Below are 23,940 nucleotides of genomic sequence, written 5' to 3' on the forward strand. Positions count from 1 at the left end.
AAGAATTATTAGGACTGTTGCACAATCACTTTGTTACATATTGCCTCCTCAAATAGGGCATGTGGAAAAATTGAAAATTAAACTATGGTATGTAGTTTTTACTTCACCTTGTTTACTTGAGAAGGAATTTAGGAGCAGTCACTAAATGCAGAGCTAAAAAAAATAGATTACATACGTTTTTAGACAATTAAATGTGGGCAAATGAAAATTATTCATGCATTCATTATTCACATATTCATTTTACCCGCTTTGGATCTTCAGGCCTGACTTCATCGTACTCACATAAGTTGATCTGTTCTGCAGTGTTAACATCATTCACTCTGAAATAGATGATTTTCAATTACAATTTGTTATGTAGAACTCTAGAAATGCATATTAAATTTTACGCCATCAAACAAAAGAGACACTAACCAAAGGTCTTGCAAATTTTATAGCACAAAAAATGAATTGCCTGAACCTGTTTTGTAAAATCAGATTTAATAAACACACAGTGATGTGCAGGTGTTAAGAGGATACTCCATCATGATAAGATTGACAAAAACTTTGCACACAATAAATTTATTTACCAATTTTAGAGCTACATTTGTACGTTTAAATGATATAATTGTAAAATGTTGTTTTTTAATCATTATTACATTCCTTCGTGAAATCTTACCTGCATTGGCTGTTGTAGACTGCAGTAACCTGTACAAGACAACAACAGTGTTGGCTACATTTCCACTTCTGTCTCACAACTAACATTTAAATGTACATGTCACATAATGATTTGCTTTCATAAAATTAAGTTATCCCTTTAAATAATTACATAACATTCAACTTAGCACTAAAAATTTATATATTCCACATTATTTTCAAAATTATAACCATTAACGTGGCAAGTTGGGTTTCTGACATTATTTTGGGGGGAGAAAAATAATAGTTTTGTAAAAACAAATTTGATCATTTATCTTTATGTTGTTATTATAGATACTGGCTATATAGAGTATGTTAACATCACATTATAATATTATGCAGTCACTCTGTCACTCTGAATGCTATATGTCTTTGCACAAGCAGGCATTCAAGTCCTCTCAGTGAACTTCTCGTAATTTATTGGTGGTTAATTTCAATTGTAATTTTTCTTTAAAAGCAATCATCATAAATATAGTTATTCTGCATACAATCATTGCTAAACAGAAGAACAACAAGAAAAGGAGAACTTAATTTTTACTTCCTGTTTGTTGATTCAAAATTTTAAACTACTGTTGATAATTAAATTGATTTCAACATGGATGTAACATTACAAAAGTTGAAGGCTTAATGTGTTTTAGTTTTTTGTTGCAATTTTTGATTGCCTTTTGATTTTCAACAACTTTTTCACAGATTCTTTTATTTCCTGTGTCTGCAGAACATAAATGATGGGGTTCAACATGGGAGGGATGACAGAAGTCAGAGACAGGTTTATGATCCTGGCATTTGGATGTATTATTCCCCCAAAGCGATATACAAATATTATTGGGAAGAAATAAATTGACACTAATGAAAGGTGAGCTGCACAGGTTTTAAAGGCCTTCACTCTTTCCTTAGCTGTGGAACTTTTTGACAAAGCATATACAATGCTGCAGTAAGTTGCCAAAATAAATAGAAGAGGAGGCCAAAGAATAATATTTGATGCCACACCAGCCATTGCACGGCTGGGAGTAACATCATTGCAGCCAAGTCGGTATATCGGGCCATGGTCACAGTAATAGCTGTTAATAACCACAGACTTACAGAAGGAAAGTCTCGTAAGAAGACCAACTGCAATGAGAATAACAGCAATGACAAAGACCCAGAAAGAGGCAATCAAAGACAGCATGAACCTGTTGGTCACCTTCACTTGATAGTGCAGTGGGAAGATGATAGCTATCAGTCTGTCGTAGGCGAGTGCAACCAGATTAAGAGACTGCATCGAAAGGCAGGTGTAGCAGAAAAAAAGGAACGTCAAACAGTCATTGTAGGGGATGTAGTGATGGTTAAACAGAAAGATGTCAAGAAGCTTCGGCACCAGTGCAGAGCTACCAAACAGGTCCACAAATGCTAAATTAAAAACTGCAATATATTTTGGAGTTCTCAGATTATGATCCAAGATTATTACAGACATCACAACTGTGTTTCCCAGCACTGTGACAATATAAATAACAAAGAGAAAGACATAGTAATATTTAATATTCGGTATGCCAATAAAACCACTTATTATGAAATATGCAGGACGCACAAAAGTGATGTTTTTCCCAAGAGCAGAGTTGAAAAACTCCATTTGAAGACTTTTTGTCAATGTTTGCAGCAAGTAGTTTGTACAGAGACCTGTCCACTTTTCTTATATAGATAAATATTAAGGCAAGCTCCTCCCCTCCCTTTATGATGACAGAGATGTGGCAAGCTTCAACTGTCTTTTGAGAAGTGTCATTTCTAGCACTGTTACCCTGTGTCTACTTTACGGTTTCTCTACCTGGGCCAGAGGCTCTACATGGGGTCTCAAACAGGGTCATGGTTGAGACTGACACTACTGATATTGATGGTTATTTTTTGGACATGGAATCTATTTGAAATACATCAGTATGTATGCAGCCTATTCAAATGTAAAACAGAATCACAATCACATAATCTGCCTTCAACTTTCTTCAGACATCTCTGGATAATACCAAGCTTGTACCGCAAGGCCCTGGAGACAACTGTGCTACATCCAGAACTTCAGATATTTTACCTAACCACAATAAAAAAAAGGTACTTCCTAATAAATCCTAATAAATCAATGTTGATACTTCCCTAAGGCACACATTGAGAGGGCCTTTCACGGTTGACCTGCTAGCCCACTTACAACAAAGGTACCAACACATCTTACATCTGGCGTAAAATGGATGCACCAGCAGCGCAGGTGGCATTGCTATCTTACAGTGATGCAGTTGTAATTTTTATTACAAATTACAAATTGTAAAACTATGGGAGTAGTTAAAAAAAATTCACATGCATAGAGTTGCAATACAAGCCCACAGTTTTGCAATTTGATTGCAAATCTGTGTCAACATACCACAAAACCATGGGCACAGATTACAAATCCTGATTGAGAAAGCTCAGCTGAATGCCTTGAAGAATTGTAAGGGTGCGATATATGGCATTCAGCCTCAACAGATGTGAGCAAACAATTTGCTATGTAAAGATATAGTGGGTTAATGGCAGGTGCCTGAGAGAGAGGTGACACTCCCTGTGTGTGTGTTTTAATACATGCTTCTCTGTTCTTTGTTTTATAATTCAAGTTTTAATTAGTTTCTCTGCTTAATAAACAAACCCCCGCCTCAGGCTGTAAGACTCTACAACTCATTCTGCACTCCTCCCTAAAAAAATATTTTTCTTACTGCCATTTTGACTATGTTAGCATGTTGAAATGAGCATATAGCTCAAAGCTATACACAGTCTGGCTGTAGAATCCTACAGTTAATCCCTGTTGTTTTATTTTGTCATTAAGAATACCATATTTTCAAAATGCAGAAAGAACACTCAATCATGATGCAGAGAAACAACAAAACATTTGTATCCATAACCAAGTTATCAGTGATTTTAGATATAGAAATTTCAGCTTGTTTATACAGTTTTGATTTTTCATGAGAGATATGAAAATGAACACAAAATTAACTCCCAGACACAGACAGTAGACAGTTTACTTTAAAAGGATAATATGCATGCAGCATGCATTGCTAAATTATCAATTTAAAGAAAACAAATGTACATTTCTTTATAAGATTAGTCATTTTACTACAAACTTGACACCTTTTTTTTTTACCCCTTTATATTCTATAACCCATCTCAAAAATACAAATAAGAACAAATCAGACTTATCTGCTTTTGCTTTTAAATAACTGCATGAAGACTACATGGAGACAAAATTAAGTTTAACGATGATGATAATATATTGTATATATGTAATATATACTGTGATTTTTCAAATATTTATATATTCTTTTATCTTCTTTCTTCTACTATTACTTCTGAAAATGTTGTAGAGCACAGAGATAGTTTCATGAATCATCTTCACAACTAGCAAAACATTCATCTTTATAGATTTCATTTGAATTCATTCCTTCTTGAATGGAGCCTTTTATCACACAGGCAGACACTACAGTTTCATCTTTCTCATACACTGCAAGAAGAGTTTGTAGTTATTATTGTGTGGTGTTATCTTCAAAAAGAATTGTTTGATTTCAAGACTGTTAGAAAATATTTACTTGCACTTTAGATTTGTTATCATATATGCAATTATTAAGTAATTATTCAACTGATTCAATTTGTGCAATGTCAGAAAATATAATGCTAACAGAATGGCAAATTTCATGTACATAAAAAAAACAGTGTACAGTCTAGGAAAATGATCATGCAGTTGTTAATTTTTTCATGATTATTCTGGATTTTCCTCTGATTTTTAATAACCTTTTCAAGGATTCTTTGATTTCTTGTGTCTGCAGAACATAAATGATTGGGTTCAACATCGGAGGAAAGACTGAAGTCAGAGACAAGTTTATGATCCTGGCATTTGGATGTATATTTTCCATCAGTGTAAATGTGATTAACAGAGGGATGAAATAGACTGCCACTAATGAGAGATGACCTATGCACGTTTTAAAGGCCTTGAGTCCTTGCTGAACTGTGGCTACTTTTGCCAAAGTACAGCCAATATATAGATAACTTAACAAGATAAAAAGAAGTGGAAGCCAAAAAATAAGAACTGGATAAAAACAACTAATGGCATAATTGGGGAAATGGTCATTACAGGCAAGTCGATATATCTGGCCATGGTCACAGAAATAGCTGTTAATAACAACAGACTTACAGAAGGAAAGTCTTGTAATAAGACCAACTGCAATAAGTACAGCAATTATAACAAAGACCCAGAAAGAAGCAATCAAAGACAGCATGAACCTGTTGGTCACCTTCACCTGATAGTGCAGTGGGAAGATGATAGCTATCAGTCTGTCGTAGGAGAGTGCAACCAGATTAAATGACTGCATTGACAGGCAAGTGTAACAGAAAAAAAGGAACGTCAAACAGTCATTGTAGGGGATGTAGCGATGGTTAAACAGAAAGATGTCAAGAAGCTTCGGCACCAGTGCAGAGTTACCAAACAGGTCCACAAATGCTAAATTAAAAACTGCAATGTATTTTGGACCTCTCAGATTATGATCCAAATATATTACAGCCATCACCAGCGTGTTTCCCAGCACTGAAACAATATAAACAAAAAAGAGAAATACATAGTAATGTTTAATGTTTGTGATGCCAGATAAGCCACTGATTATGAAATAGGCAGGACGCACAAAAGTGATGTTTTTCCCAAGAGCAGAGTTAAATAAGTCCATTGTAAAACTGTCCACAAGTTATGTAGAGAAGTGTCCTCTTCTGTGCATCAGCATTAGGACTGTGTTGTCAATGTAGATGCAGCTTCGTCTTGGTGACAGAGCTCTGTCCGGGTTTAACTGTTCTAACAGGAGTGGCTACGGAGAGAGGCAGTCCTCTAGACTTCTGTCATATAAGATCAATGTCTGTTCCCAAGGGTTAACTATTTATTCATATTTCACTCATGCACAATGCCAGTTAACTTTTGCCTCTAATATGTTATACAGCCACTCACCACTAGTCAGGGCTGCAGCCCCATCAGACAGCAGCCCCTTTCACCGTATACCATAAGCACGAATGCCCTGTTCCTGTCTGGGTTTCCTAACTTAACTTAGTTTTGTAAATTACATGCAGTTCAAGTGAACAGGCTAGCAGCAGGCAAGATTATCCTGACTGCTAGCTACTTGTTTGAACAGTGGAAATATAGGTTTAAATCGCATTCTGTGGCTATCCACAGCTCTCGTTTGGATTATCTGGCTAAAAGTGCAAGCCAGGGGAACACGCTAGTAGCATTTTGGCTGTACATTGGCGCAACACGGAGCTTTAGGTACTTGGACCAGCTCTTTGTGTGCTACAACCCTCTAATGTTGTTGCTATTCTACCAGGGCCACGTCCACATCCTGGGCAGCAATAAGGGGACTGCCACTGTTGGAGATCTGTGCAGCAGCATCCTGGGCAACACCTTGCACATTTTCAAGGTTCTGTTGCCTTAGATGGCCTGTGGATCTACACTGGTGTGAGCACATGTATTATACACGTCATACACGCAACATTGTTTAGATAAGGTCTCAACCTGTGTGGAATGCAAGAAGACATTTTTAATGATAATAATTCCAATAAATAGAGTTGTCCTACCTTCTAATAATGAAACTTGTAAACAGCATACATTAACGTAGGAAATGGGGCAAAACCAACCTATTTTGTACATCTTCTGTCCCGTAGTAACACCCCTTGCAACCTTAACCTCCTCCCCAAAAGAGAATACAAAGAGCACACGACTTGTGTGCAGGCTGCAATACAGTAGGACCAACTTATTCAACCACCTAAAAATACACTACAAACTCCATGAATGAAGAATAACTCCTACACTACTCCTACTTCACTGAATCCACATCCTTGTCCAGCAGCAACTCAGACATTTACAACAGCAACAGCAACCTTATCTTAAGAATGTCAACATGAAAGTCAATGCAGTGCTTTGTTTATTTATATATTATATATATTCCCAACCTTTTTCCAACTACGTAAGATTCTATGGCTGGTATCATTTAGGTTTTTTTTTTATCATAATAAATCATTTAGCATTCCTTCAATAAAAACATTTGCTTCTTTATTTGCTTTTGATCTTTGATCTAAAGACATAAAAATAGACACAAGAAAACATACACAAACATATTCTGTAGTGTACACAAGTTATCATGTGCATGAACATAAATTGCTTGATCATAATTTGCACCAACTGTGACTCTGTGTCAAGAACTTGACCATAGGTTGTTTTTGTAATTTAATACCCTCACATATAAAAACAAAAGAAAAATGCAATAACGGCAGGGATTTTAGATATTTATATTTTATTTTGTAATTTCAATAAAACCCACTGATAACTTTGGCAACTGCTTTCAGCTGCTGTCCTCGTTCTTGCAGTTCTTACAAAAGCAGAAACTACAATATTACTGTGTAACTTAATACACTTAAGTCATGTTATATTTAAAAACATTTTTAATTTAAGTAATAAATCAGCTATCTGATTGTAATGAAAATAATGTAAAAAACAGAAGGCTCAAAGCATCAACAAAAACTCACATTATGATTACTTTCTTAATTGTAATTTTTGATTGCACTCTGACTTTAAACAACTTTTTCACAGATTCTTTGATTTCTTGTGTCTGCAGAACATAAATGATTGGGTTCAACATGGGAGGAAAGACTGAGGTCAGAGACAGGTTTATGATCCTCGCGTTTGGGTGTATTTTTTCCATCAAAGTAAATGTGATTAAAACTGGGAGGAAATAGATTGCCACTAATGAAAGATGAGCTGTGCAGGTTTTGAAGGCCTTCACTCTTTCCTGAACTGTGGCCACTTTAGACAATGCATAGCTAATATATAGGTAACTAAACACGATAAATATCAAAGGAAGCCAAATAATAATAAGTGGTAACAAAATGCTAATGACAAAGCTGGGTGTATAGTCATTGCAGGCCAGTCGATATATCGGGCCATGGTCACAGAAGTAGCTGTTAATAACCACAGACTTACAGAAGGAAAGTCTTGTAAGAAGACCAACTGCAATAAGTACAACAGTAATAACAAAGACCCAGAAAGAGGCAATCAAAGACAGCATGAACCTGTTGGTCACCTTCACTTGATAGTGCAGTGGGAAGATGATAGCTATCAGTCTGTCGTAGGCGAGTGCAACCAGATTAAGAGACTGCATCGAAATGCAGGTGTAGCAGAAAAAAAGGAACATCAAGCAGTCATTGTAGGGGATGTAGTGATGGTTAAACAGAAAGATGTCAAGAAGCTTCGGCACCAGTGCAGAGCTACCAAACAGGTCAACAAATGCTAAATTAAACACAGCAATATATTTTGGAGTTCTCAGATTATGATCCAAATATATTACAGACATCACAACTGTGTTTCCCAGCACTGTGACAATATAAATAACAAAGAGAAAGACATAGTAATATTTAATATTCGGTATGCCAATAAAACCACTTATTATAAAATATGCAGGACGCACAAAAGTGATGTTTTTCCCAAGAGCAGAGTTAAATAAGTCCATAGTACAACTTATCAAGCTTTTACTGTCCACATTGCAGAGGCAGATAAAGGTTCTCTTCAGCGTGTCAGGAATGTGTTCTGTGGTTCCCTTTTTTGACTGGAATGGCTAATACGAGGAGCAGTCTTCTCTGAGTTCACATTAAATAGTGTCAATGTCTGATCCCGTGTCTGTTGCAGAGGTTCTCAAAGTGCAGCATGCGGGACAATGGCAGCACCTAAAAAGCCTTTTGTGTTGCCCGTGAACATGCCATGAAATGCATGCATGCACACCAATCTGCGTCCCTTGAGGTTGATAACAATGACAATGTGAAGAAAGCTACATGTTCCATGGCAACTACTGGCACCTAGCGGGTGTCACATGTCATAACTATGTTTGAAAATGCAATCACAAGTTCCCAACAATTACCTGGAACAGATTTCTACTGATTTAAGTTACACCTCTGGCACAAATTTCACTATAAGCCATGGTCACTTCAGTCTTTTACCTTAGAGTCTCTCCACTGGATTAGGGGTTCAGTGCTGTATCTTATTATCAGTATTATCGCCTCTTCCACATCTTATATCGTACATCATACCATCTGATTGTACTACTGTTAGACATATATAGAACCTATATGAACTGAGACAAAAAAGTTACTAAAAACCTGTCTTGTTCATAACTGCCCCCCAGACAAGCATGATAATACACAGAGGTGGGTGACTCCAGTCGTATGACTTAACTTTAGTCCATAAATTTGTGACTTAGGTCTGACTAAAGACTTAACACTGATAAGACTCAACTTGATTTTGACTTGGTATTCATAACTTGAGACAGATGACTTGAAAGGACTCAACTATATTTTATTTTAAGTATTTGTATTTTTCTAACAGTATCATGGAGGTTGCTAGTCCAAAAATAATAAAGTGTGGATTTAAGGGCTGTATTGTTGATGACAGTAGTAAGAAGAGAACAGCAGTGTGCAGTGTCATATAAGAAGCATGTTAAACAGATCTGTTCATATATATTATAATTTCAGAGACCCATTCTTTATCGTTGTTCCTTCTGGAGGCTTGTTATTGATTGACACAAAATGTCAAATATCAGTAAGATTTATAATATGTAAGATGGCGACAACAGTATTCAACAGTACTATTAATGTTAAAAATAAAACTTAACTTTTCATGACTACTGACTTAACTGATTTAAATGTGGAGGCTGGGGGAATTAATCAGAATTTCATATGACTTCACTGAGGGTTTGATCAGTGATCTCCTTAAAGTACCTACTGTATTCTGAAGCCTGTTGGGTGTGCAGACAATGAATGAATGAATGAGTACTTACTTACTGCAATGTACATTATGTGCTAACCAGAATAAGAAAGAAATATACATACACAAATGATCATTTTATGATTACTTTCTTCACTGCAATTTTGGATTGCATTCTGATTTTTAATAACTTTTTAACAGATTCTTTGATTTCTTGTGTTTGCAGAACATAAATGATCGGATTCAACATGGGAGGAAAGATGGAGGTCAGAGACAGGTTGATGATCCTGGCATTTGGGTGTATTTTGGCACCAATAGTGAATGTGATTAATATAGGAATAAAATAGATTGCCACTAAAGAAAGATGAGCGGTGCAGGTCTTAAATGCCTTCACTCTTTCCTGAACTGTGGCCACTTTAGACAATGTATAGCCAATATATGCATAACTTACCAAGATAAATACCAGTGGAAGCCAGACAATAAGAGCAACTAACAACTTACCAATGACAGAGTTGGGAGTTTTGTCATTACAGGCCAGCCGGTATATCGGGCCATGGTCACAGAAATAGCTGTTTATAACCACAGACTTACAGAAGGAAAGTCTTGTAAGAAGACCAACTGCAATAAGTACAACAGTAATGATAAAGATCCAGAAAGAGGCAATCAAAGACATCATGAACCTGTTGGTCACCTTCACTTGATAGTGCAGTGGGAAGATGATAGCTATCAGTCTGTCATAGGCGAGTGCAACCAGATTAAGAGACTGCATCGAAAGGCAGGAGAAGCAGAAAAAAAGGAATGTCAAGCAGTCATTGTAGGAGATGTAGTGATGGTTAAACAGAGAGATGTCAAGAACCTTCGGCACCAGAGCAGAGCTACCAAATAGATCCACCAATGCTAAATTAAACACAGCAATGTATTTTGGAGTTCTCAGATTATGATCCAAGTAAATTACAGCCAACACAACTGTGTTTCCCAGCACTGAAACAATATACACAAAAAAGAGAAAGACATAGTAAAACTTGATATTAGGTATGCCAATAAATCCACTTATTATAAAATATGCAGGACGCACAAAAGTGATGTTTTTCCCAAGAGCAGAGTTGAAAAAGTCCATTGTCAAACTTTTACTGTCCCTGGCACAGTGTTTACTGTAGAGAACAGCACTGCATGTCAACACTGTATTCTGTTATGTAGACGTGAGCTCTTCTCTCTCTCTGTCTAATGATGAAGCTCTGACAAGCTTTAACTCTGTTACAATCCTCTGTGTTCACGTCAAGTAAGACCAGTCCCTGATCCCTAGTCTATTACATCAGAAACTAGAATTAGCGCTTTGTGGTTTGAATTCCTCTGCGAACTAGTCAAGTTGTAGTTTAAATCCATGTCCGCCCAGACTCATTCTAATATGTGCACTGAAGATTTTGAAGGAATTCAATAAAAGGCATTAAGTGTTTTGTTTTTGGCAAAATCATTATCAATATATTGATATGTACACTGCCTGGCAAGCAAATAAGTAAGAGCCTTCCATTGGATAATTACTGCAGTGATTAATATGTTTCAGCTGACAACAAGTTATTTAACTCTAATTGATGCAGTGAGTAGCTTCTCATTTCTTAAACAACACTGTCTGAAGACATATCCTGTGACGGTGGAAAAGATGTTACTCTGTTTCAGACAGTTATGAAAAAAAAATTGGCCTACATCAAGGAAAGAAAACAACTAAGGAGATTGCTGAAACTACTAAAATTGGGTTAAGAACTGTCCAGTGCATTATTAAAACCTGAAAGGATCGTGGTGAACCATTGTCTTTGAGAAAGAAATGTGGTCGGAAAAAATCTTGAATGAAAATTAAATGTTTGGTGAAATCAAATCATAAAAATCAATGGTAGAACTCACGGCTATGTTTAATAGCGAAAGTAAGAGCATTTTTACAATTCCACAATGTAAAGAGAACTCAAAGGATTGGGACTAAACAGCTGTATAGCCTTAAGAAAACCAGTGAGGCTAATCAAAAAAAAGGCTTCAGGGAGCATAAAGATTGGACTTTGGATCAATGGAAAAAGGTCATGTGGTCTTATGAGTCCAGATTGAAAAGTTTCCAGAGTAATGGAGGCATCAAGGAAATAAGAGAGGAAGATGAAGTGATGCACCCATCATGCCTAGTGCCTACTGTACAAGCCTGTGGGGTCAGTGTTATGATCTGGGGTTGCTTCAGTTGGTCAGGTTGAGGTTCGGCAACATTATGTGCCCAAAAAATGAGGTCAGCTCACTACCTGAATATACTGAATGACCAGGTTTTTTCATCAATGGATTGCTTCTCCCCTGATGGCACGGCCATATTCCAAAATGACAATACCAGGATTCATCAGGCTCAAATTGAGTACTTCAGGGAGCACGAGACATCATTTTCACAAATGGATTGGCCACCGCAGTCCAGACCTTAACCAGACATTACATTGTCATAATTTTATCTTATCAGATACTTGTGTGAAATGTTGTCATGATTAGCATATGAATTCTTGAGTTATGAAGTTATGAGTTATGAGTTTTGAAAGGTCAAAGTGACTTTGATTAGAATTTGGAGATCAAAGGTCAAAGCTGCAGTAGCTAGAAAGCCTGAAAGCATAGGTTTGTGTTTAATAAAACAGACACCTTGACAGTAAAAACCACAGACAGAAGAGAGAAACTACATTTGAAAACATAAATATTCAGTGTGAAGATACAGGAGTACTGAGAGCTAAACATAAAGAGACTTTTAAAAACGCCTTTCTTTCTGCTCTCCTGCACACACACAAGCTCAAAATCACAACACTGGCTTGTTGGAGGGGAACAGAAATGATGCTTGCCACTGTTGGGCCGCTACATGGCTGTCGGGGGAGAAGTCTGCTAGCCTTCTCCCCACTCCAACACCTGAGCTGGATAGCCATCGACCTACAGGCCCCCAGCCAGTTAGTTTGACGCTTGCTTCTCTGCCAGCCAGTTCCCTGCCCCATAGTCATTGTCTGAGAGGCTCCCCAGACGCAAGCATGGCTCTCACTGATGTCACGCCCCTCAGTCGCCCAGCGTTCCAGAGCCTCAGCCGCCCAGTGCTCTGGCCACCACCAGAGGGGTCCTGCTCGTCCACCCGAGGGGTCTCTCCTTCGACCCTGGCCTCATGTTCATCCACGCCAGCATCCCCCAGAGAGGCTCCGCCTTCGTCTTCGCCTTCGTCGCCAGCCTCCAGAGGGGCTCCACCTTTGCCTTCGTCGCCGGCCTCCAAAGGGGCTCAGCCTTCGCCACCATCGCCGGCCTCCAGGTTGCCCTCCAGATCCGCTCTGCTCCCTTCAGTTGACCTCAGGCTGTCCTGAGGTCTTCTGCTCCGCCTCTGCTCTGCCCTCAGGCCGTCCACCTGAGGTCTCCGCCTCAGCTCTGCTCTAAGGCCGTCGTACCTGGCCCCTGTCCAGTCCCCGGGCCAATGAACTCATTGACTGATCCTTGTTGCCAGGCTGTGTGCCTGTGTATTGTGACTATTTCTTTCAATGACAGATCCTCACTTGAAAAAGTGACTTCTTTTAAATACCTGGGCTTCTGGATTGATCCTACACTTACAGCAAGTTAGTTCTAACCAAATTAAGTTGCAACCTAAGTAAACTGTATCGCTTCATTAATTGTTTAAATTTTCAGATGAGGACAAGAACTGTCACACAGTTTTTTCTGCCTATATTGGATTATGCTGACATTGTTTATCAGAACACATTTCACACATATCTTCAACCCCTTAATGTTATTTCCGATAGTCTCTGCAGATTTATCTCAAAGTGTCCTTATTGAACTCATCACTGCCCCATGCATGAAACTTTAAACTGGTTACCCCCCAATGCAAGAAGACATTACCACTGACTTCAGTGCATTTTCAAATGTATCCATTTTAACTGTCTCTCTTACCTGAAACAATATTTAATACTAAACATTCCCTCATACTCTTAGACACACACAGCAACCTTTATTCTTTGTTTCTAAAACTAATCAAGAAAGTGGCAGGTGCAAATTAAATACAAAGCTTGTTCTGACTGAAACAATCTGCCCCAAGTACAATTAACTCATGACACCTCTTTAAGGATTCATAATCAAGTTACTGCTTTACTGCTGTTTCCTGCCCCTCTAAAACTGTATGCCTTTTCCTCATTGGTTTTCCCTGTATTATCATCATCATCATCATCATCATCATCATCATCATCATCATCATCATTATTACTATTGCACAATTTGTTCTGTGGTATCTACGTCATACTTATTTTTGGTGTCTGTGTATTTTGGGTGTTGGGTTTATGGGAATGATGTGTGGCTGGGTTGGTAAATTACAGCCTTTATGTATGTATAATATATGTGTCTGTGTCTACTTTATCACATGTTTTGTTGGACCATCTCAAAAACAAGATGGTTCATCTCAAGGGGTTATCCACTTATAAACTTCTGTTATATTATATTATACATATGGACATGCATTATAAGACCAGGCGCAGCTTCGACCATTGTCAGTCAGGCTTGGTGCACTCAGGGTAAATTCCAATCACAAAGTCAGACTTAGTTAAGCCCAGCATAGGAATTAAGACATTTTTTTATACCCAGCTGGTGCATTCAGCTTCAGCTGTCACAAGATGTTGTTCATTGATGAGATTAATACAGAGCCCCAGACTGACAGGTAAGTCGGCGGTGTCAAGACTCATGAGGATGTTCTACTTAACTATGATGATTAAATGTGAGCTAAACCTAAAGGCACAACGCTTGAGTTACAATCATTTGATTTTCCCTCACTTGTCATCATGCCCTTTGGATACTAACCAAAAGGATACAATCTCGTTCAGAACCTAGCTTTGATGTAAAAGTATACTTCAGTATAACCTCAATACCAGCAAAAAAGAGTTCATGCATCTAATAAATACTGTATATTCATAAAGTCAGACAGAACAAACTGTTTTTTGCTGACTCATACTTAACTCCTGATTGTTTGCTTCTTGCAGTCCTCATAAGTAAGAAGTTCACTACTGAACTATTCTTTACTCCCTTGTTGAAAGTTGGAAAAACTCTAATGAGGCTGTTAATGAGTTGTTTGTCGACACTGCCCCTGCACGATGATGACACAAGCAGAACAGTTAGGTAAACACTTTGTGGAGGTGGGGATATGTTAGATCGGTTGGAAGACATTACCCTAAAGATTTACATTGCCTCATGAAGTGAGAAACTTTCCATGACAATAATTTGGTTAAAAAATGAAATTTAGAAGGAAGTCTGGTTCACACTCACAACATGCTGATTGAGCTAATGTATTACTTGAGAGATCTTCATTAAGTTTCCAGCAATGGAGCACACGCTTTAGTGTCCCTGCTACTTTTCTATAAGTAATGATATCTGATATATCAATGCAGAGTTACAATGAAAAGACAGGAAAGATGCACACTGTGTTTAACTCTGCAGCACATCTCTGTGAAGACTGAAATCTCAAATCGCATTTTCACCGGTGTAACTATGCTGTCGTCAAATAAACAGATCAGATATTTGCTGAAACTATTATTATAGTGTAATTTTATATATATATATATATATATATGTATATGTATATATATATATATATATATATACACACACACATACATACACACACACACACACATACATATATACACACATACACACATACACACATACATACATACATACATAAATACATACATACGATTCTGTGCTCGTCATTGTCACACACGTGTTCTGCACAATGGTCATGTCATGCGTGCAGCAGGCAAACTGACCATGATATCACATCCACCACAGCGCTGATCACAGATACACACACTCAGACACATGCTTGCATGAAGTTGGTGTCAGCGAAAGATTCCAAGACCAGGATAAAGAGAAAACAGACAGTCCACAATGAGACAGAGCAGCTGACAATGTTGAAAACCTTTAAAACCTTCATTCTGGACATACGTTAAAACATCTAGCAAATTTGCTTCATTAATCTGACAGAATTTTGAAATATAACATACAGCACTATCACAAAAAGAGCAGGTCACCTCCACAGTATCTACATTTCCTGTAGTTGCTTCACAATAAAACTCTTCAAGAAAAGTCAGTATGTCCCTGAACAGGTTGAATAGGTAATAGTAGGTTAGAAAAGAAAAACAGCGATGGTCCATCGAAAACCAGATGAATCTCATGATGGTTCCATTTTTAATTAAACTATGTGGTATCCATGGCCATAAAGAAGCTTGCACAAAAGCTGCTCCTTTGTTGATTTTTGTCAATGTATATCCATGTACATAAAGTGCTAAATAGAAGAAGAAAATATACATACACAAATGGTCATTTTATAATTACTTTCTTCACTGCAATTTTGGATTGCATTCTGATTTTTAATAACTTTTTCAAAGATTCTTTGATTTCTTGTGTTTGCAGAACATAAATGATCGGATTCAACATGGGAGGAAAGATGGAGGTCAGAGACAGGTTGATGATCCTGGCATTTGGGTGTATTTTGGCACCAATAGTGAATGTGATTAACAGTGGAATGAAATAAACTGCCACTAAAGAAAGATGAGCGGTGCAGGTTTTAAATGCCTTCACTCTTTCCTGAACTGTGGCCACTTTAGACAATGCATAGCCAATATATGTATAACTTACCAAGATAAATACCAGTGGGAGCCAGACAATAAGAACTATTAACACATGACTCATTATAGAGTTGAGTGTGTAGTCATTGCAGGCCAGCCGGAATATCTGGCCATGGTCACAGAAGTAGCTGTTAATAACCACAGACTTACAGAAGGAAAGTCTTGTAAGAAGACCAACTGCAATAAGCACAACAGTAATAACAAAGATCCAGAAAGAGGCAATCAAAGACATCATGAACCTGTTGGTCACCTTCACTTGATAGTGCAGTGGGAAGATGATAGCTATCAGTCTGTCATAGGCGAGTGCAACCAGATTAAGAGACTGCATTGAAATGCAGGTGTAGCAGAAAAAAAGGAACATCAAGCAGTCATTGTAGGAGATGTAGTGATGGTTAAACAGAAAAATATCAAGAACCTTCGGCACCAGAGCAGAGCTACCATACAGGTCGACAAATGCTAAATTAAACACAGCAATGTATTTTGGAGTTCTCAGATTATGATCCAAGTAAATTACAGCCAACACAATTGTGTTTCCCAGCACTGAAACAATATAAACAAAAAAGAGAAAGACATGGTAAAACTTGATATTAGGTATGCCAATAAAACCACTTATTATAAAATATGCAGGACGCACAAAAGTGATGTTTTTCCCAAGAGCAGAGTTGAAAAAGTCCATTGTCAAACTTTTACTGTCCATGGCACAGTGTTTACTGTAGAGAACAGCACTGCATGTCAACACTGTATTCTGTTATGGAGACGTGAGCTCTTCTCTCTCTCTGTCTAATGATGAAGCTCTGACATAAACTCTTTAGCAGTCCCCTGTACTTATATCAAAAGAGGTCAATGCCCGAGCTGTAGTCTATTACATCAGAAAGTACAATTAACACCCACAGTTGTATGTAGTTTACATTCATATCCATCCAGATTCATTATGTGTGTTCAAGATTTTGAATGAATTTAATAAAATATATTAATTGTATTTTTCAGCAAAACAGAAGTCATCAGTATATCCAGATGATTGTATGATTCCAGTGAATAACTTCCTGTGACAAACATGCTGTCTTCATATAGAGACCATTTTTACAGAGGAGGACAAAGGACTGATAAGAGAGCTGAATATTATGATTAGGGATGTTCCTGGCAACTAATTTCCCTGTCGATTAAATGCAAAATTTAATTTAGACTAGTCGACTAGTCTAACACTAAGAAAACACTCATAAAGCAGTTAAAATTTTGCAGAATTTATTAATTTATGGTGTTAAACACTGTCCGAAAAAATACTGCATGTATTAAGAGCCATTTGAAGCTGTTAATCACAGTATACAATCGCCAAATTGTACTTTAAATGCTGCTGAAATTCACACTACTTTGCGCTGTGTAACACAAGCCTTACACATTAATGTACAAAACATGACAACAACTCAATAAACGCTTCACCTTTTCAGACCAAAGAGAGTCACAGTGATTGCGGGTAAAGGACCCAGAGCTAACGTTAGCTGCCAGCCTGACACACAGTGTGGCTAACGTTAACAGTGCTAGTAGCAGCAGCAGGAGCAGCTCCGCTTGCAGGCTTATGTCCGTGTATGTACTTAATGTGGGCACGTTTCTCCAGTCAAGTCAATATATATCAGCTTATTCTGCCACAGTCTACATTCATCTGTCCGACTTTGCTGATATAAACATCTGGGGTTGCCAGGGTGATCGGGGCATACGCGCTGGGTGAGAGGGGCTGTCGTCTGACAGTGCCGCAGCACTGCATAAAATCTTACAGGCAACAGATAACTGGCATCGTGCATGAATGAAATATTGATAAATATTTTAAACGACTAGTATTTCTGATGCTGACTAGCGTGGGTGCAGACATTTAATCATATAGTCGACTAATCACTCGCATCCCTAGATGTCACAGTGAAGCTGACCTTTGACCTTTTGGATATAAAACATCATCATGTCAATATATTGTATTAGATATCCATATAAAGTGTTAGCGTATGAATTCTTCAGTTAGGACCAGAAATATGCTTTGAGAGATTACAGTGACCTTGACCTTTGACCACCAAATTCTAAAGAGTTCATCCTTGAGTCCAGATGGACATTTGTACCAAATTTGAAAGAAATTCCATCCAGTTCAAAAGAATGAGATGGACCTGAGGCCATAATGACCTTGACTTTTGACCTGGTTACCTTACCGTTTTGATTTTTTTAATATAATTGTATTCTGGGAGGAGAAAATTACTACCATATAGCTATATAAGTATAGCACAAAACATCTCAAATTGAAGGGGTAACAATCTTGTACATCTGAGGATGTAGTGATTTTTTACTTTAAATGAAAGTAAGTAAAAGGGGGATGATATATCCAAGCATTTCAAGTGCGTAGTTAGACTGACTTGTTCTACACGTGATATAATTTTTGCTAAATTCTATGTTGATTTAATATTCTATGAAAACAATACATTTTAAGTTGTATATTTATTTTGATGTCTAAACAAATCAAGAGGCAAAAATAAGGTAATTAAAAATGCAACTCAGATCTTCATCACTAGAGAGGTCTGTAACCTGTAAACCTTTCAACATTTAAAATAAAAAGTAGAAATCTACAAATCTCTGACAAAATATTTTCATATGCAATGAAACTGTGCTGTTTTGGGTTGAGTGAAAGCAAGAGGAAGATGGACTAACACCTAACTCCTGCTTTGGAGAAAGCACATTCTTAAATTGCTGGGATTCATACACATAACATGGAGTTGTATCCAGGGATTTACTGTTAAGGTATTCTTGCTAAACTACTGACATTAGCTCCCTGGCCTATAGGGAACACTTAATTACACTATTCTACATTCTGCAAAAAATGCTCACAAATTAGCCTCTTAAGGGAATAAACCACCTGTTAATTTGGCTACACAATGTTCCCACTACCAGCTAACTTGCCTTACATGACTGTGCACAAACCTTGGTTGTACACACTTAATGTGATTACTGCAACTGTCATGTAGTATTCACAGTCACACAGAGAGTATGTGGATCTCATTTTACAGTCCTTAAATGCTTTTACTTAATGCCGATTGTCACTAGTAAGTAAGAGATACGCAGTAAAGAACTGAAAGATGAAATTAAAAAAACCCTCAAAAGTGATATGAACAGTTATATTATGTTTAAATATGTTTACCTTAGACAATTTGGCCTTGAGGCTTTTTCGTGATCGAGTTACCCAAGTTACTCAAGAGACTGTTTCAGTCCTACCCTCGACTCACACAACAACAAATATTTTAGGCAAGTTTGCTTTATTTGTCTGACAAAATCTTGAAATTCAAGCATACAGTATGAATACAAAGAAGCAGGTTAGCTCCACAAAATCTTTACATCCTGTAGTTGATTCACAATAAAACTCTTCAAGAAAAGCCAACATGTGCCTGAATGACCAGAGAGCTTAAATGCAAAGTAGTGTTTAATTCATATAGTTAGATTAATCCAGAAAAGAGAAGCATATAAGACAACATGATGGATCTTAAAACAGTTTCTTCTTGAGTTAAACTATGGAGTATCAATGACCAAAAAACATTACAACATTCAATACATTTTTTTATGTTTAATCATTAATTTTGGAAAACATAATCTTGTTTTGTGCAGGTTTTAAATTTTGCACCTAAGATTAAAAAAAAACATCAACACATTTTCAGATATACAGCAGACACCACTGGAGCTACAACTAATGATTATTTTTGCAGCCAATTAATCAGTCAATTATTTCTACGATTAAGTCGATTAATTATTTAGTCTATAAAATGTCCAAAATTTGGAAAAATGCTCATCATTAGGGCTGCAACTAATGATTATTTTGATAGTCGATTAATCAGTTGGTTATTATAATATTATTATTATTATTAGGCTGAAAAATGTTCATCAGTGTTCAAGTCCATGACGTTCACAACCCAAAGATATTCAGTTTACTGTTATAAAGGAGTAAATAACCCAGAAAATATTCACATTTAAGAAGCTGTAATCAAAGAATTTTCATTTTTTGTTCTTAAAAAAATCCACTGACTAACTAATTAATCAATTACCATAGACAACATATGTAAAGACACAAACTGGTTGATTACAAGAACTTGTCTGCAGTATATATTTGAACTTACTATATGCACAAATTGAACAATTTAGCAGAATAAAAGCATTACATATGGCATTCTGTATTATTATTATAATCAGTTTGTGCTACCTTTAAACCAGATGATTTGACAGATTTGATTTACATAAAGGTGATGTTGAAACATTTGTGGGAAGTTACACAAGAACCATGTATTTACAAGATCTGTTGCTTAATTGATTTTACTCATATTCATACAGATTTTAGTGTAGACCGTACATAATGCTCTACACAAATGGTCAAAATAAACACAAATGGTCAATTTATGATTACTTTCATCACTGCAATTTTGGATTGCTTTCTGATTTTTAATAACTTTTTAACAGATTCTTTGATTTCTTGTGTTTGCAGAACATAAATGATCGGATTCAACATGGGAGGAAAGATGGAGGTCAGAGACAGGTTGATGATCCTGGCATTTGGATGTTTTGCACTCGTAGTAAATGCAATCAATACTGGGAAGAAATAGATTGCCACTAATGAAAGATGAGCAGTGCAGGTTTTAAATGCCTTCACTCTTTCCTGAACTGTGGCCACTTTAGACAATGCATAGCCAATATTTAAATAACTTGCCAAGATAAATACCAGTGGAAGCCAAAGAATAAGAACTGTTAACATTACACCAAAAACATGGCTTGGCAAATAGTCATTACAGGCAAGTCGATATATTGGACCATGGTCACAGAAATAGCTGTTTATAACCACAGACTTACAGAAAGAAAGTCTTGTAAGAAGACCAATTGCAATAAGCACAACAGTAATGATAAAGATCCAGAAAGAGGCAATCAAAGACAGCATGAACCCGTTGGTCACCTTCACTTGATAGTGCAGTGGGAAGATGATAGCTATCAGTCTGTCATAGGCGAGTGCAACCAGATTAAGAGACTGCATTGAAAGGCAGGAGAAGCAGAAAAAAAGGAATGTCAAGCAGTCATTGTAGGAGATGTAGTGATGGTTAAATAGGAATGTGTCAAGAAGCTTTGGCACAAGAGCAGAGTTACCAAGTAGGTCCGCCAATGCTAAATTAAACACTGCAATGTATTTTGGAGTTCTCAGATTATGATCCAAGTAAATTACAGCCAACACAACTGTGTTTCCCAGCACTGAAACAATATACACAAAAAAGAGAAAGACATAGTAAAACTTGATATTAGGTATGCCAATAAAACCACTTATTATAAAATATGCAGGACGCACAAAAGTGATGTTTTTCCCAAGAGCAGAGTTGAAAAAGTCCATTGTCAAATTTCTGTCAAACTTTTACTCTCCAAAGCACAGTCTTTACTGTAGAGAATAAAACTGCATGTCAGCAACAGTGTTCTATTATATAAGTGGAGGTGAGCTCTCTTGCTGTCTGTGTGATGATTAAACTGACAAGCTCAGACTCAAGGGATCTGCCATTGACTTTCTGGGGTACGTAAATACAGATATGAGCTGTGAATGAGTTAATTTAACCAGAAAAACTAATATTATTGCCATCAGTCATATGCCTCCTCAAACCACTCAATTTGCATTGTAATATGTGCACCAAACATTTTGAAGGAAGAACTCCAATTCCAAAAGAGTTGTGGCATGTAAAATTTGTAAATATGCAAATACTCAACTGATTTTAATGTATTCAACATGTGTAAAAAAGGTTGGCACAAGGGCAACAAAAGACAGGGAAAGTTGTGGAATGCTCAGAAAACACTTATTTGGAACATTCCTCAGGTAAACAGCTTAATGGGTAACAGGTGACTGTACCATGACTGCGTATAAAAGGGCCATCTTCCATAGGTTCTGTCATTCACAAACAAGCTGGGGCAAGAATTAATACTTTGTGAAAAACTGCGTGGACAAATAGTCCAGCAGTTAAAGAACAATATTTCTCAATATGTAATTGCAAGGAATTTAGGGATTTCACCATCTGCAATCCATGATACTTGCAAAAGATTCAGAGAATCCAGACAAATCTCCACAAATAACCAAAAACCAGTACTGAATGCCCGTGACATTCAGTTCCTCAGGCAGCACTGCATTACAAATTGACATGATTCTAGAAAAGATATTACTACGTGGGCCTGGGAGCACTTTCGAAAACGTCTGTCAGTCAACAGTTTGTTGTTACATCTACAATATTGTAAAGTAACTTATTACTTTCAAATGAAAGCAACTACTAACATTTATTATATCAAATTTTGAAAGTACATTGTGTTGGGAGGGGTCATCTGACAGAAAAAGCAGGACTGTGTTCAGGTGCACAGTGCAGCTTCTAGACAGTGTACAGCATGTACACGTTGTTTTCGTTCAGTCTTGCTGCTCATTATAACTCCAAAAACTCAACTGGTCTACACCTACTTGTTTTTCAGCTAAAGAGCTATATACTTCCTTAACGAGTTGGTACAGGAAAAAAAAACAAAAAACAAAAAAAAGAGTAAAAATGAGGCTAGAACACACCACTTCTGAATGCTGTGCATTAAAACAGCCACCTCTATTATTTTATAAGGACAAGCCCCAGCATCGCCATGCCTAAACAAAACGTTTTTCCCCACAGAGAAACAATTGTTTTGTACTTCAGTACAATGTTGGCCCAACTAAATACATTATTAACTAGTGTGTTGTTTGCTTTTCACTGTAGTTTTTAACTATTTCACTGGAGCTCCAGTTCCACTCTCTGCCTGCAGCCCATCTCCCCTTGCAGCTCTCCCACCTCTGCTCTCATGGCTGCTGAACTTCTACCCGTCTTGATCTCGCATGTGTGTATATGTGTCATACATTTTTCCTGTTTTCTTGAGCCCAGTATGCAGTGTGTGGTCCATGCGCTGCAGGCGGCACTTCCTGTGTTTTATGGGCAGCACATGATACGCCATGCGGCTGTATGAGTGGTCTGTTTCAGCCTAGTAAGTGAACACTAAACACTAAAGACTTGAGTTGCAATCATTCAATGTTCCCTGTAGGCATGACCTTTGGATCCTAACCAAAAGAATAAGGTCCCGCTGCAGAACCTACTTTTGATGTACGAGAGTATTTCAGAATAAGCTCAAGCCCAGCAGAAAATAGTCTCTCTCTACATATATATATATATATATGCATAAAGTGGAACTTCAGATAGAGGAGGAACATTACGGATTCCTGGCTGTGGAATGGCAGTCCAGCTTTTCACTCTCACAAAAATCCTGGAGGGGGTCTGGGAGTACGCCCATCCAGTCTACATGTGTTTTGTGGATTTGAAGAAGGCGTATGACTGGGTTCCTTGGGAGACATTTGTGGGAGTATGGGGTGAAGGGGTCACTGCTCAGGACTATTCAATCTCTGTATGTCCAAAGCGAGAGTTGCATAACAGCATAACATTTGAGTTTTTATGCAATCAGATCGGGAAAGGTAGGTAACAGCAATGCTACCTAGCAGTTGGGGGTTTAAACAAAACACAAAATTAACCACTGCCATTTTTTTGAGAATCAATAGAGTATCACAAAATATAATATCGCTTTACTCAATGTTTTCAATGTACACCCCTAAAATATACGTATATGTGCACATATGCACAAACATACACACAAATATGAATAATTGAATACTAAATAATACTCTCATACTAACTTTTGCCATTCTGCACTAATTTTGCTGCTCTTAAAAAAACAAAGCATTGAAGCTTTGAAGCAGTCATAATTAAGAAGTTCACAAATGAACTATCCGTTACTCCCTTGTTGAAAACTGAAACAACTCTGCTT

At 37.3% G+C, this 23,940-nt stretch overlaps 6 protein-coding genes across 6 annotated transcripts; all 6 read right to left on the reverse strand.

Annotated features, from left to right (window-relative positions):
- Window positions 1-1,306: 1,306 nt before the first annotated feature.
- Window positions 1,307-2,278, reverse strand: LOC146319199 (olfactory receptor 1E16-like). The gene has a single exon (XM_084730642.1). The coding sequence runs from the start codon at window positions 2,276-2,278 to the stop codon at window positions 1,307-1,309; it is 972 nt and encodes a 323-aa protein (XP_084586768.1).
- Window positions 2,279-4,385: 2,107 nt separating this feature from the next.
- Window positions 4,386-5,369, reverse strand: LOC146319200 (olfactory receptor 1f45-like). The gene has a single exon (XM_084730643.1). It carries the CDS (start codon window positions 5,367-5,369, stop codon window positions 4,386-4,388), a length of 984 nt encoding a protein of 327 aa, XP_084586769.1.
- Window positions 5,370-7,205: 1,836 nt separating this feature from the next.
- On the reverse strand, window positions 7,206-8,189 carry LOC146319201 (olfactory receptor 1E16-like). Its single transcript, XM_084729786.1, has one exon. The coding sequence runs from the start codon at window positions 8,187-8,189 to the stop codon at window positions 7,206-7,208; it is 984 nt and encodes a 327-aa protein (XP_084585912.1).
- Window positions 8,190-9,569: 1,380 nt separating this feature from the next.
- LOC146319202 (olfactory receptor 6C4-like) lies at window positions 9,570-10,553 on the reverse strand. Its single transcript, XM_084729787.1, has one exon. The coding sequence runs from the start codon at window positions 10,551-10,553 to the stop codon at window positions 9,570-9,572; it is 984 nt and encodes a 327-aa protein (XP_084585913.1).
- Window positions 10,554-15,699: 5,146 nt separating this feature from the next.
- On the reverse strand, window positions 15,700-16,759 carry LOC146319203 (olfactory receptor 1500-like). The gene has a single exon (XM_084729788.1). It carries the CDS (start codon window positions 16,757-16,759, stop codon window positions 15,776-15,778), a length of 984 nt encoding a protein of 327 aa, XP_084585914.1. The 3' UTR covers window positions 15,700-15,775.
- Window positions 16,760-20,488: 3,729 nt separating this feature from the next.
- LOC146319204 (olfactory receptor 6C4-like) lies at window positions 20,489-21,469 on the reverse strand. Its single transcript, XM_084730644.1, has one exon. The coding sequence runs from the start codon at window positions 21,467-21,469 to the stop codon at window positions 20,489-20,491; it is 981 nt and encodes a 326-aa protein (XP_084586770.1).
- Between the last annotated feature and the right edge of the window lie 2,471 nt (window positions 21,470-23,940).

The sequence above is a fragment of the Lutjanus erythropterus genome, chromosome 11 (assembly GCF_056507025.1).
Source record: "Lutjanus erythropterus isolate fLutEry1 chromosome 11, fLutEry1.hap2, whole genome shotgun sequence".
Classification (NCBI taxonomy): domain Eukaryota; kingdom Metazoa; phylum Chordata; class Actinopteri; order Lutjaniformes; family Lutjanidae; genus Lutjanus; species Lutjanus erythropterus.